General features: G+C 33.9%; 1 protein-coding gene across 2 annotated transcripts; it reads left to right on the top strand.

Annotated features, from left to right (window-relative positions):
• Positions 1 to 5,779: 5,779 nt before the first annotated feature.
• On the top strand, positions 5,780 to 12,821 carry LOC132275320 (uncharacterized). Of its 2 annotated transcripts, none has more exons than XM_059776783.1 (7): positions 5,780 to 6,664; positions 7,381 to 7,578; positions 7,737 to 8,009; positions 10,489 to 10,591; positions 11,201 to 11,319; positions 11,407 to 11,583; positions 11,898 to 12,821. In XM_059776783.1, exons 1-7 carry the CDS (start codon positions 6,362 to 6,364, stop codon positions 12,633 to 12,635), a joined length of 1,911 nt encoding a protein of 636 aa, XP_059632766.1. In that variant the 5' UTR covers positions 5,780 to 6,361; the 3' UTR covers positions 12,636 to 12,821. The 2 variants fall into 2 exon arrangements, with proteins under 2 accessions (XP_059632766.1, XP_059632767.1); XM_059776784.1 differs by having other exon boundaries at positions 6,469 to 6,660.
• The last annotated feature ends 2,634 nt before the right edge of the window (positions 12,822 to 15,455 follow it).

Below are 15,455 nucleotides of genomic sequence, written 5' to 3'. Positions count from 1 at the left end.
TTTGGTGCTCTTGGTAAGCCGCGATGCACTGGATCCTCTCCCTTAATCAACTACATCTAACCATTGATGCCGCATGTGTATCAACTTACAATGGACCGCATCACACCAGATCAATCCAACTAAATAAAATTAATCCTATGGCCTAGATCAACGAGTGCACCCTTTTCCTACGTACGCGACCACACTGGATAAAAATCCTATTGATGCGCAAATACTAGCCGCCTCCAGTGTGTTTGTTAAACAATTTAACATATATATATATATATATATATATATATATATATATATATATATATATATAACAATTTCTAAATTAACATTAAAAATATAAATTAATTTCAGAAATTGTTCAGAAAAATCCCAAAAGCTCTATTTATTATTTTGGGCATAAATGAACATATACAATTAAATTAAAATCCATTTAATTTAACTAATCGTGCTACACAAGGTTAACGCAAAATATAAAAATTTTAGAAAAATAAAATTTAATTAACCTAACCTCACCTACAAGATCTAAATTATCAGAACAATGCATACATATATTCACATGTTTAATTCTATAATTTTGTAAAGAATAAATATGCTCCTCCAATCTGAATAATAATTTAATTTAATAAAATAAAATTATAATTTCGATAATCAAGGTGATAAGTTTATGAGTTCTAAGAGGAGAAGTAGAGAGGAACTCGCCTTTTCTTTTCCAAATCCGGTCTCCTCTTACGTTCTTTGATCCGGCCTCCTCTTCGTTAGCCCTTCTTCTTCTCTCTCTAATTCTCTTATTTTTCTAACGTGGAAAAACTCCTAACCCTAGAGTCTTATGTGTCTATTTATATACATACAAAAACTAAATCCTTTTCCCATTAGGATTATCATATAAAATAAATAATATTTATCTTTTAACTAAATCTTTTTCCCATTAGGATTATCATATAAAATAAATAATATTTATCTTTTAAATAATATATATACATACATATATTTTACTATAAACATATATATATTACCTTCCATATATAACCATTAGTTAAATAAATTATATATACCTATATATATCAATATATAATTATATTGACATATATACCCCTCCACATGATTTCATAATGAATTAATATACACATGTAATTATATAGGTATAATTATGCAAAGATAATTATTAAATATCCTCACAACCACGGGCCTTTACCAATTAACCCAACAAGGCTTCCTTCAAGCCCAATACCACATCCGTTGGTCCAACTTCCTTTAATCCCAATACAAATAACTTAAATACCTAAAATAATGAAATTAAATTTAATAGTTACCAATAATTAACAATAAAGGTACACCAACATAAAATCACGCAAATCAAATAAACACTTCACTAACTAGCATTCCACAAATTAAACACCGTATAAATTTAACAAATAAAATTACAAAATATATAATTTAATTAAAACAATACAATTTACCTACGCACTTAATTAAATAAAACAAATCACAACTATCAAGCACCTAATTAAATAAAACAAATCACTTAAAAATAATAATAATAATATAATATAAATTAATTTAATTAAGAAATCCTTTTTACAATATCAGGGTATTACAATTTCTAACCCCCTTTTACAACCTATAGCTATATATTTATAGGCTAAATAAAATAACCCTAACCCTTTTCCCAATCCAAGTCAACTAAAAAAAAATGAAAATAAAAATATTAAAAAGGTAAGCAAAATATGTTACGTATATAATTTGTGTATATGTTTATTAAATAAATAAATTATACACATTCCATTATTTATTAATGAATTATCTAATAATATTTAAGTTACCATAATATTATAAAGTAACTTAAAACATAACACGTATCAAATCTATGTATATTTTTATTATTTAAATAAACATATACATCAGATTAAATATTACTACCCAAATTACCATAAAAGTAATTAATAAATTACTTTCTCTTTTATATATATATATATATATATATATATATATTAAAAAGGTAAGTAAAATATGTTACGTATATAATTTATGTATATGTTTATTAAATAAATAAATTATACGCATTCCATTATTCATTAATGGATTATCCAATAATACTTAAGTTACCATAATATTATAAAGTAACTTAAAATATAACACGTATCAAATCTATGTATATTTTTATTATTTAAATATAAAACATATATATCAGATTAAATATTACTACCCAAGTTACCATAGAAATAATTAATAAATTACTTTCCTTTTTATATATGTATATAATATATATACATACATTATCCATAGGTAATAATCCATACATATCCAACCTCCTATCCAAGTAGTTCATGGGACCCAATTGGTTGGCCCATTACTACTAACCATAACCATAAAAGAAAAATAAAATAAAATAATAAAAGAAAAGAAAACATTTAATTTACAATTCATCAAAACACCATTTAAGCACATAATCTAATTAAACAATTAACATATAGACAAATACAAATAATACATAGACACATAATCAAATAATCAGGTAATACCTAATTCAATTAAACACATAAGCAATTAGTCAAATAATTAATTAAATAATTAAAAAATACAATTAAAACAAATAAATAAATACCGAGACTATCCTTTTAAAATTAGGGGTATTACAAATGTGATGCATAAGTCATTGTATGCCTTAAAAAATTAATGATATACTCATTAGTATATTTGAAATGAAAGATTAAACATCTGATAACATATTATATTCTTAATAGAGTGAGATTGAGAAAATACTAGCTATGATAAAAATAAAAATAAAAAGCCTAGCTAACTTTTGTAGATGTAAATCTCAAAAATAAATATTTGTCAAAATATATCACTGGTTGAGATTACAAGGCATCTTAATAACTGTGATTAATTACACACTTTCTATCCAGGATAGGATCGCTGAACAGCAATAAATTGGGTAGTTGAGATACACCCCAAGTCCTATTGCATAGATCGAGGTATCTAACTAAATTGGAGGTGTAACAGTGATGTAATCTGGATGTGGGATTTTAAAGACTTTAAATCCATGAGTAGATATATCTTTAAAATTAAAGGTGTAGTTGTATGTTATTAATACAACTCAAAGTTAGAAATTTTGAATAAATCAAATAGGAAAGTCAATAGACTTCACCTAGAGGACATTTTAAAGTAAGTCTACACCTGTGCCACTAAAGAAAAGGATATTGCTAACAATAAGTAATTTTAGGGCACAAAGTATACATTTACTCTCAATTAGGGAAATCTCTGCAGAGTATAATATTTCTATATACAACCATGTGGCCATATATAAAATTGAGGGTTGTATTAAAGAGTAATTGTACAGATCATTGAGGGGAATGGGGTTTTAAGCCGAAAGCTAACGAGTCATCTTAATGGAAACCCAACCTAGTTGACTGGAGATCCCAATATCTAGGTTCAAAGGGACAATAGAAATTCTGAATTGCTCACCAGAAGCATTGGGAAGATATAACTCTTCTGCCCATTTCTATGATGAGATAGTGCTACCTACAACTAAGATTAGGATAAGCTACGCTTTTAATGACTCTTATACCTTGAAAATTCAAGTGGAATATGGTAGGATACTCTTAATAAGAAGTCACCTATATGAGTGTGAAGTGGGGCCACTTCTATGAGAACTATAAAAGCTAAGTTTTCGAGCACTCATTGAATACCAGGACTTGTTCAGGGCCAAAATAAACACAACAATGAGAACCAACTTTGTGAGGAAAGGTACTGTGTGTTTGTTATTGTCTTGGTTTACACAAATGGCTGAACAGTTCAAGACATCGCGTTCACTGGTTAGCCAGTAAATCCGATAGCAATACAATAGGGAAGGTTCAAATCAAAAACTACCTATTATGATGCAGTAACTTTCCGACTATACTCTTTCTAGTGTCTGCATGATCATCTTTTGCATTTAAGTAGCCAATTTCCATTCATGTGGGGGATTGCTAGAAATTGTGAATGAAAATTGTTTGATTAGTCATCAATAGATACCTTGGACTGAACAGATGCGATTACTGGTTGGTTATGGGATGAAAAGATGCAGCTCAAAACCAACAGACATAACTATTCATGTGAACCATTATAACCTATTGGAGTGAATGTGTTTATTGGTGAACAGACACCATGTGAACCATTGCAACTTATTGGAATGGATGTGTCTATTGGTGAACAAACACCATGTGAACCATTGCAACCAATTAGAGTGGATGTGTCCAATGTGAAGAGACATATAAATGGTTGTGTCCAATGACGAAGAGACACATATAAATGGTTGTGTCCAATGACAAAGAGACACACCCAATCTGAAAAGGCACATTGCTTAAAAACTACTTTTTAGTTTTTTCCAAAAGGTTGCACCTACCCGAAAAGACATCTTGTTGCCTATAAATACCCCCTTTGGATCATTTGCAAATCGTTTATTTCATTTTATTCTATCTCCCTCTCTAGACTTAAACCCAACCCAAGTGGGTTCAAACCATAGGTTAAGTGGTCCGAGCTACTTAAACCTTAATCCAATTTCATCGAGCCATATTAAGATTGGTTCGAACCATTTGGTTCGAATTGCACCCAATTCAGCATTTATATAGTATAAATTCATTTTTGAGTCAGAGAGAGTATTACACGGAGGAGGTTCGCCGTATTCACGAGTTTGTAGTGCTGCTACTAGTGGATGTAGACCGTTGTATCCTGAGAAATAGACGTCACTGAGTCCGTTAGCACTATAACGGGGCGAATTTGTCTTAAGGACATAGTATTCAATACTAACCTCGGTCCAGGTTCTTTATTTATTATTTATTAATTTATTACTTTATTTTACATATTTAATTAAATATATAGTTGCATATTTAATTAATTATTTCTTAATATATTGTTAATTATCTCATGGCATATTAGTATAAGGGTTGTTATATCTTAAATATCACGTGAAGCATATATATTTACTAACAAATATTACGAATATTTTTTTTTAATTTTTTATATTAATCAATTATTCATCTTGCTTATAACACTAATTGATTATCATATTATTTAGCAATGATTTTTCTTCTACTTCTTCGACTCTCGAATCCAACTCCTGTACAAAATGCATACTGTACAATCCTGCTAAACATTCCGGTGTGACTTTGGTAGCCAAGCCATTCCCGAGCATAAAAGTTGCTTTCTGAAGGGTATATGAAGAAATCTTTTTGTTTTGTTTTTTTTTTTTTTTTTTCGGATATGAAGAATTCGAATGTCCTCCTCCGCACGTGCTGTACTTCGTAGTGTAATTATTTTATAAGTGATATAATAAGAAAAAAAACGTTGCACAATATAAAATGGGATAGAATAGGACATTCTCGAGTTCTAAGAAGTGGAGGTCGCTCTAGACCATATTAATTGGTGTAGTTGAGAATTTACATCCAATGCAAAATCTTTGTAAGAAGTGGATGGGTTGTATTACTAAAGCCTCACATCATGTATCACCAACCAACCATACCTTCCACTCACAATTAATAAAATTAAGGAGACCAGTAAATTGGATAGTACATTGGGCTTAGCCTTGGAGAGTTGGAGGTTGACCTGTTGCAAATAATCTCATGAATGAACTACTGTATCCCATTTAGTAGTTATATTTAGGTTTGCTAGATGGGCCCACACAGTTGTAAGCCCAAACACACCGTGAACCTGTGACCAAACACCTGGTCCCACTTCCCCCACTTCTTTCTGTCATTTCCTTCCCCACTTTCTCTCTCCCTCTCATTTGCTCTCAATATGCAAACTCGTACGTACGCACTATTTCACTTCTTTTTTTTTTTCATCCCTTCCATTTCGATGCTTAACGTACGCACTATACTTACTTTTCCAAAATGACGCTTATACCCTTCTCACGCGTAACCATCCATACCACAATTACGCATCAATTCTCGTACAGCAGGAATCATACAGTAATTTCACAGTTCACCTTAGAATCTCCTTCCCCCGGTTCCAACCCTCCTTTCCCGGTTTCGTCTTTCCTATATACCATCTTCGCCAAGTGGACATTCTCTCTCTCCTCTTTCCCTCTCTAGATCGAAAACTCGAGATATATTATACATGCACACTCGTTTATGTATATACATGTGTAATGTACATATGCAAATGTCATGTGTTTCTTTTTTCTTTTTTATGTACACAATCCAATTCTTTGTCAATTAAACGAAGCCCTAAGTTCTCAGATAACATCACATTTTGCTAAGTTATTTCCGTTTTGAGAGTTTTATCAACAGCTGTTGAAATTGTGGCTGCAATTGTTGGATTGTTCTTACATGATCCTCAGTTTCGAATTTGTTATCGGGAATCGAATCGCCATCAGTGATTTCCGACTGATACGATGGCGGCGATGACAATGGCGACGGCGGCGGGAGCGGTGGTGCTGCTGTACTACGTGTTGAGTCGGAGGCTGGCGGCCGGTAAGGCCGAAGAAGACGGTGACAGGGACGGTGAGTACTCGAAATCGGGTAGATCTGTGGGGTTGAAGAGGAGGCTTTCACGGAGGCCAGCTCAAGCGCCTGCGACGTGGTTCGAAACCATCACCACGTTGTCTGAGACGCTCAGGTTCACGTATTCTGAAACCCTAGGTAAATGGCCCATCGGAGATTTGGCTTTCGGCATCAATTATCTCATCCGAAGGCAGGTACGCTGCCGCCTGTTCTAATCATTTTTTAGGGATTTTGTTTTGCTTCTATGTATTTGTAAAAGTCTATTTTTTGTTCAATTGATTTTATGTTTTTTTGTATTATGTCTCAAAGTTTAAGTCTTTTCTGGTCGGATGTGGTATTGGTTTATGTGGTATTGGTTTGGTTCAATTGAATTTCCGTGCCCATGTCTCATTCCTTATTTGCTTAATCAGTGTGCTCCAGAAAATTGAGAATGTTGAGATTAGAAGTTGTAATACAAGTCGTCAACACATCTTTAATAAATTATGAAAGTATACATTCATTGTGGAATGAAAGTTGGATAGAAAGAAAGAGGTACACCTGGGGAAAGGAGTCTTTTCCCTCATGTTCTTTGAGAAAGGAACGAAAGGGCTGCTGAGCGTTTTGGCCTATCCACCGTGAATAGTAAACAATTTACAGATTTTGAGGGGCAAAAGCCCGCCCACTCTTGCCAGAAGAAAAAATTTGGTGGAGAAGCTGGGCTCTCTCCCCCACCCACCAACACAATTTTCCTTTCTCCATCAGTAGTTCTTTTAATAGATACCGGTGTTTGAGTGCTTATTATTCTAGAATGGACATATCCCCAGAATATGAATTTATGCAACTTTTTTCTTGGCTTCTGTTTTGATTCAATGTTGTCATGGGGCTAAGTTAATCTGTAAAAGAAATTATACCAAATATAATGTTCTTGCAGGGCAATCTACAAGTTGCAAGTGTATATGCTGGAGAAAATTGTGTACAACTAAAAGGCCCTGAAATGATTGCTGAGTTGAATCATTGTTTGAGGCTGTTGACTCTTTGCATGCTTTTCTCAAAGAAGCCTTTTCCAGTGTTTTTGGAATCTGCTGGCTATTCTCAGGCAGATGTCCTTCTTCAGAAGCCCAAAGCAGGGGTATGTAATTGACTCCAGTACTGTTATAATTAAATTAAATCCTCACCACACACAACAGGGTGCGCATCAGGGAAGAAGGAGTTTTAATTGTACTATTTACCTTTTTATTGGGGAAAAAAAATTTAAATGTTACTTAAATTTTTGGTTAATATTTGCAGCTTTTGAAGCCCGCTTTCACAATTTTATGTGACAAAAGCTCAAGATGCTTCCTTTTACTGATTCGGGGTACTCATAGCATCAAAGATACGCTAACCGCAGCAACTGGGGCAGTGGTCCCATTTCACCATTCTGTTTTACATGATGGTGGAATAAGCAATCTGGTTTTGGGATATGCACACTGTGGGATGGTTGCTGCTGCTCGATGGATTGCAAAGCTTTGCACTCCTTTCCTGCTCAAGGCCCTTGGTGAATTTCCTGACTATGAAGTTAAGGTAGATACTATTCCTTTAATATCGAATGACTCCCACCATTTTATAACAACACCCACATTCAATGGAGACCTCTATATGTGCTGGTAAAATGAGCAAGATTAGTTGTAGATGGTAAGAAATGGAGAGAGCAACAAAAAATATCATGGGATGAAGTTATTAGAATTGACTGTTATAAGCTAAACATAGTAGGTGAAATGGCTTGTAACAGAAAAGAATGGAGACAAAAAATTCATGTGACTGCCCCCATTCATATGGGATTAAGGCAAGCATGATGATGACAATGATTTGACCCAACATTTTCCCTTGCATGTCTCTTGGTTTGTATTTGGTTTTAGAATTGATCTAAGGAAGTAATTAAAGGCCTGTCAAGTTATCTTCTAAGTGGTTACCCTCGCCCTTTTTGTCCAATGTTTCATACATTACTAAATCAATCATCAATAGTCCTTTAAGAGTCAGGCCTTAGAACTTTTTATGTAGATTGTTGACATTGCAAGTGCTCAACTTGCCATCATTTCACTCATCCATATTTTATGATTGACTTGGCTCAAGGTTGTGTGACTTGTTTGCTAAGATACTGAATGCATAACCTTTACAACGCCCATCATAGTTCTTTTGACTTATTGTTATTTGAAGCTGGTTAAATGGACAAATTAAGGGCCCTTTATTGGAACTGGCATGTTCTCTGGCAAGTTCTGGAAAGTATAATACCATCTTCACTTTGGGCATAATTGGTAGAATTGATTGAAAAAATTGTTGGTATCTGTATCTATTCTATTCATCTCTGAAATCCTATTACTAAAAATACAAATTCTTATTTTAACTTAGTTCCAAAAAGAAACTAAAATTAGTCTGCTTTAATACCTTTAGAGCTTCATATGGTAGAGCCTTGTAAGATAATTTGTCTCAGTAAATCTTTTTTGTTTGTCAATCTGCTCAAGGTACAACATTTATTTTATTAAACAATCGCTACCTTTCTCCCTTGTATCCTTCACCAGATCATTTTTGCCCTTCTCGTTGTCTTTGATGTTCCTTTATTTTGAATCTCTCTCTTTTTCTATTTATGAAACATTGTTAATTTTTTCACATCTGCAAACCATCAATAGCCATTTTTTACTGACCTCCTTGTCACATTTTAATACACCTTATTTGTTGTGCATGCATTTCTATTCTTTTCATATATTCTTGTCTACTGTAAATCCATCTCAACCCCCTTTCAGCTTCACATTATGGATATATTGCATCTTGACAACCTTTATTTCAGAAGAAATTTACTTTATTCCAGTGCTCGTACACTAGGTCAATGTTTTCTATACTTTTCCTTGTGATATCCTATACAACATATACTTATCAAAATATATATATATATATATATATACACACACACAACATATTTCTTTTGGGTGTGTCTAGCCGTAAATTTTGCTCTACTACTGTTTGTGTTCTTAGTTTAACCAAGGCAGTAATGTTTATCCTGGAATATTATGAGCTTAATGTCACGCCCCGCCTATGGAGGTTGTGCCACGCAGACGCTGAGGAGGACGCTGCATGGCGAGTGAAGTTTCTAGAGTCTTCCGGAGTTGTCTAGAGTTGTGTGGAAGATTCTAGATATGTGTAGTATATTCTAGAGTTCTCCAGAATTGTGTGGAGTAGTATGGAGAGTTCTAGAATATTGTAGATACTTGTGGATAAGTATGGAAGTATGAAGAAGGTGGGAGAAGATTCTAGAGAATCGATCTCCATCGTTGGTTAGAATGCATCCTAGCCATCCATTAGGGATGGGGATGCCTATAAATAGGAGTAGGACTTCATTTTGTAGCCAACAAGTCCTAGAGTGAGTCTTGAGAACCTTGTAGAGAGTTTAAGTGATAGCCTTGTACAAAGCATTCTTTGAAGTAATAGAAGTATTCTTTCCTTGCCAACTTAAGTGCCTTAGTGTGTGAGTGTGCAAGCCAAGTAAGGAGAGGGCGAGGGCCACTACAACACTACTAAGCGCACGAGGGGAGTGTGTTGGCTAAGGTGTGCACGGGAGTTAGGCTGACCAAGTCCTTGCGAGAGTAGAAGTAACGTCTTGGCGCCGCACGGGAGTAGCTAGAGTGGTGCTGAAACTCTTAAGCCCGTGACATTAAGTTGTCTTTTCACAGTTCTTATGTTGTATTTTATCTTGTAATGTTCCCATCAACTAAATCATTATCATCAATAAGTGGTGGGTAATCTGAACCTTTGGTGTAAACTTACTGTGATTTGAAAAGGAATTTAGTGCAGACAATCTCTCTAATGTTAATTTGCATCCATGACTACATGTTTTGGTAGTATAAACTTTGTCCCCCATTTTTCCATGCCAGATTGTTCTGCAGCTTTTCTTATCGTGTCAGTAAGGTTCAAGTCTTATGTGTTTTGTGGAAGTTTGTGGCAATATCAATTTGCTCGTGTGTGTGTGTGTGTGTGTGTGTTTGTATAACCAACTTCTTTGCACTTTTAGATTGTTGGCCATTCACTTGGTGGTGGTACTGCTGCTCTATTAACATATATTCTCCGGGAACATAAGGAGCTCTCCTCAAGCACTTGCGTAACTTTTGCCCCAGGCATGTACTTACCAAATTTGGTGCTTACTTTTTAATTTTTAATGTTAAATGGCAATCTAGTGTCATTTGTTCTCTGAGTGTGAATGGATTATGACACAGCTTTTGTAAATGGAGTATGACATAGATATTGCAAGATGCAGAATTGCCACTAAACTTTTACATGGAGTGTGAATATGGAATATGACATAACTTTAGATGTTGATGTCTTGTGTTCAGTAAGAAGATATTGGCAAAGTTTAACATATGGCATGGTGCTTGCCGGAAAATATATATATCATTTTTCCATGGAATTTTTTTTTCAAAACTGAACATAAATACCCTTGTAAGACCTCCAATTTTCAATTTCTCAAAAGTTAAAATCGATCTGGAGTTATTTTAAAATATTTTTTTTGTTGGTAGTGTTGATTACTTAATTTAGGATCTGTCCTTGCCTTGTGAATGGAAGGAAAGAGGAGAAAACTGAAGAGGAACAATATGAACTTGTGATGAGTTGGAACTTTTTCAACTTGTTACTTAAAAAGCACATTTATTTTCTCTTTTGACTTTTGAGTCAAGTGGTTTACTACAGTGTGCTCTTCCATAAGCTGAGCTATATCTGCCATTTTGCAGCTGCCTGTATGACGTGGGAGTTGGCTGAATCAGGCAAGCACTTCATTACCACAATTATCAACGGTTCTGATCTGGTGCCTACGTTCTCAACTGCTTCTGTTGATGATCTTCGAACTGAGGTGTGTTATTCTTTGAACAAATTTGTTCTTGATGGAACTTCAATATTTAAACAACCAAAATCCTTATTTGGAGTGTTTTGTCATTAGGTCACAGCATCTTCTTGGATAAATGATTTGCGTGATCAAGTCGAGCGCACAAGAGTCCTAAATGTTGTTTATCGTTCTGCAACTGCTCTGGGTTCTCGTCTACCCTCTATAGCTGGTGCAAAAGCAAGGGTTGCTGGTGCAGGTGCACTACTGAGGCCCGTCTCCAGCAGCACTCAGGTAACATCTTCTTGTCTTTGTTGGTTGACAGTCCTTTGATTGACATCTAATAGGCATAATTCCCGTTAGTGATCTATTAATAATCTTTGAATTCATATTGAAATGTTTCACCATTTCAAGTTTGCTTCATTAAAAGAGTCAGTTGAGGATGTCTAACACACCTTAGTCATGGTGTAATTGAAGATTAGAAATTGGGTTAAATATGTACTTTTCTAATCTTCAAATACACCTATTTCTAATGCTCCTTGTCATCTCAAAATTAATGGTCCAATCTTTTCACATTGTTTGGTCATTTCTACATGGTGAATATATAGGTTGTCATGAAGCGAGCACAAAACGTAGCTCAGGCTGTCGTAAGGACACGCTCATCACTATCATCATGGTCATGCATGGGTGCACGACGCCGTGTCGTGGGCACTTCATTGAACTCTAAAGAGGAGGATTTGCCTCTTATAACTGAAAAAACATCCGAATCTCTTGTGACTGAAGTTGCAACCAGAGATCCAACAGTGAACAAGGTGGAATGTTCTTCAAGTGGTGCATCAGGGCCCGAAGACACAGATGAGGAGGAACTTGTTCCGGTGGATAGAGTCATTACTACATCCACCATGGAAGATGTCAGTGAAGGTGAGCTGTGGTATGAACTGGAGAAGGAACTCAAAAGGCAGGAGGATGATGCCGCCAATGTTCAGGCCCAGGAGGAAGAAGCGGCTGCAGTTAGAGAAATTACCGAAGAGGAGAAGGTTCTGACTGATGCAGTGGAGAGCGAAACGCCTCTCTCTACATCAGATGTTTCAGAGAATCATCACTTTTATCCCCCTGGCAGAATAATGCATATTGTTTCTGCCCCTTCATTTGATTCTACTAATTCACTTCATGACAGTCCGACCGAGGAGCATGTTGGTATCTATGAAACACCCAGAGATTTGTACAGTAAACTCCGACTGTCAAGAACGATGATTAACGATCATTATATGCCGATGTACAAGAATATGATGGAACGATTAATCAGGGAACTTGAAAATGATGATGCCTGTAGTTGTACAATGTGAAAAGTATAGGATAGTACAGTGGTTTTTTATGTTCCATTTGTCTTGTATTACACTGATTTGTTTTTTACTCCCTTCATTGAGAGTGTTGGGAAGGGGTTGAGGATATTGTATCCTTTTCCAAGAAAATGTTTGTATTCTAAAAAAATGTGAGTTAGTAGTATTATTAGTGATTGATTCATTTTGCCATTTCTATCACTAACTTGGTTTGGTTTTGAGTCATGGTTCTCAAAACAGGACAATTAAAGTGGGTGTTAAGAGGATCTCCAACCTGTTGTGTGTGTGTGTATATATATATATATATATATTTATGTAAATTTGATGTGTCATAATAGATTTACACAAAAAAATTTGAATTATTTATTTTTAGCTTCAAAAGTTGTTTATACTTTTTGTGTAAAAATATAACAAACCAATCAATTTAATACATATACCTCACATGATTTGTAACAAATTTGTTTAATGGAATGAGAAATGAAATATGTTGATATGGCTCTCTGTAAAAAGGTTTTGTGAAATACAATTTTACACATTGATGATATGACAGTATATGTTAACAGACTGGTTGATGGTGTATTTTAACAAATTTGATTGTGTATATTTTACAGTATTTTAACAAACTTATCAATGTATATTATACACAAAAAAGTATTTTAACAGTTTCACAAAAAAAGTATTTTAACAAACTGTTAGAGATGCTCTTAGCAAGGAAAACTTTTACTAATTAAAATGTTATTCTAAAAAGAAATTCTAACATATAATATTGTACAACGATAACAATTAACAATTAAATATTAATATTGGAATGAGGAAAAAAATAATAATAATAATAGAAAAGGATAGAAAATAGAATTTTTTTTTTTTAAAGGTGTAGAAAATAGAAGTTAATTGTTTGGGTTCACTATTAAATCTCTTTATGGATGTAATAATAAAGAGAGAGAAAATTTTGGGGACATCTACTATTGTGGTATAATAATATAAAGAAATAAAATTTTTAAAAAGTAATAATATAACAAAAAAAAATTTTGAAAGCTTAGGAATATTTAAGAAGGTAGCAATATATAATGAAATAAAAAAAATTGGGTGAGGAAGCAATTGAGGCAAATATAGTTCATTGGAATATATTATCCTAAATTATATAAATTTTAAATTATAATATTATCTTCTATATATTAAAATATTATAAATATTATTAAATATAATGATAAAATTCTTCTATCCAATCTAACAAAAAAAAAAAAAAAAAATGGAAATAGAATCTCTTCCCTAGAGTAATGAGAGACTTTTATAGTTTTCTTCTTCATCGATGGAGTTTTCTAATTCTTGAGAAATATTTTGCCACAAGCAAGTCAATGTCTTTGCCCAAATTGACCAACAAACAAAATCAAAATTAAAATCACAATACCAATTACCCAAATTTCATCAATCCATGGCCAACAAACAAACTTAAAATTAAAATCACAATACGAACTACCCAAATTTCATCAATCGAGGGCCAACAAACAAACTTGAAATTAAAATCACAATACCAATTAATCAAAAGCATAAATCACATGATAGAAAGATAAAAACAACAAACAAACTTGAAATTAAAATCAGAATACCAATTAATCAAAAGCATAAATCACATGATCGAAAGAAAAAAAATGATGAAGAGGGTAGTTAATAAGTAAGTACCACCAACATAACTCTAATATAAAATCTAAAAAAAAAAAAAAAAAACATAAACCCTAAAATGAAATAAAGCATTTAAACTACTCAAAATACTGTTCCCCTTCTCTGCTACTAAAGAAACCTAGATGGTAAAATTAGAAGAACCTAGTAAACCATGAGCGAGACGAAGCAGTGGTGGTGCCTTTGGCATCTTGCAGCACCCGGTCAGTGGCTTCCTTGCCCAGTTGATGGCCGTGTAAATCTGAGAGCATGAGATAGGAAGCCTGTGTCACCATCTTCTCATTAAGGTTCATCTTGTTCAGAGCTTCGTCGTCCTCAGGATTAACATGCAATTCCATAACCCCCTTTGGAACCGAAGGATTCAACACCTTCTTGCAATTCAGACTGTGCATTGCCTTCGCAAAGAATTTAATAGTCTCCGTTTCTTTCATCGTCTCTCTCTCTCTCTCCACTCTTCCCTTTCAAGTGTGTGTCTCTCTAATATATATAGTGCCGGTGTTGTCTTGGACAACAAGTCGTTAAGCTCCGTTTAGGGTTTAAGGACCCGCGCAACAAGCGCGGCAAATGTTAAAGCCTACACTACTCGGGTTTGGTTATTTGATTTGAGTGGTATTTGACCCGTTTAGTAAGGTTTACCGGGTCCAACATGTCCAAGGACGATAGAATAGAAGGCCCAAACTCAGATATACGAGGAATCTAGATGGGTCTCCGCCAGTCCATTATCGCTCGACACACATTCAATTGTTTTTATAAGAACTTAGTAGAAGCCCTTTAAATTCTCGACTTTTTATTTTGAATGGCTGAAAAAAATAAATAAATAAATAAAATAAAATTACCTAACGGACTTCAGAGATATTATTTCAGACTCTATAGCTTTTTAAGTTATATTTTGAATGCTTAAGAGGCACAACTGCCTCTTCAGACTCTATATAGCTTCTTAAGTTATCCCAATTTATGTTGCAAACCCTTTTTTATATCTTTCATGGGGACAAAAAATAATGAGAAACTCAGATTTAAAAAGTACCGAAAATGGCTTCAAGACAAGGCAGGCTTATAGTTATCACTTATCAGCTAACCAAGAAAAAGCCCTAAACCGGAAAGTATATATAAATTTTCTACTCTGGCAAACTAAATTAGTCCAACTTATTT

The sequence above is a fragment of the Cornus florida genome, unplaced genomic scaffold, assembly GCF_030987335.1.
Source record: "Cornus florida cultivar Cherokee Brave unplaced genomic scaffold, ASM3098733v1 CherokeeBrave_3.0.0_Hap2_Chr09, whole genome shotgun sequence".
Taxonomy (NCBI): Eukaryota; Viridiplantae; Streptophyta; class Magnoliopsida; order Cornales; family Cornaceae; genus Cornus; species Cornus florida.
This window is presented reverse-complemented; position numbering and strand designations above follow the sequence as displayed.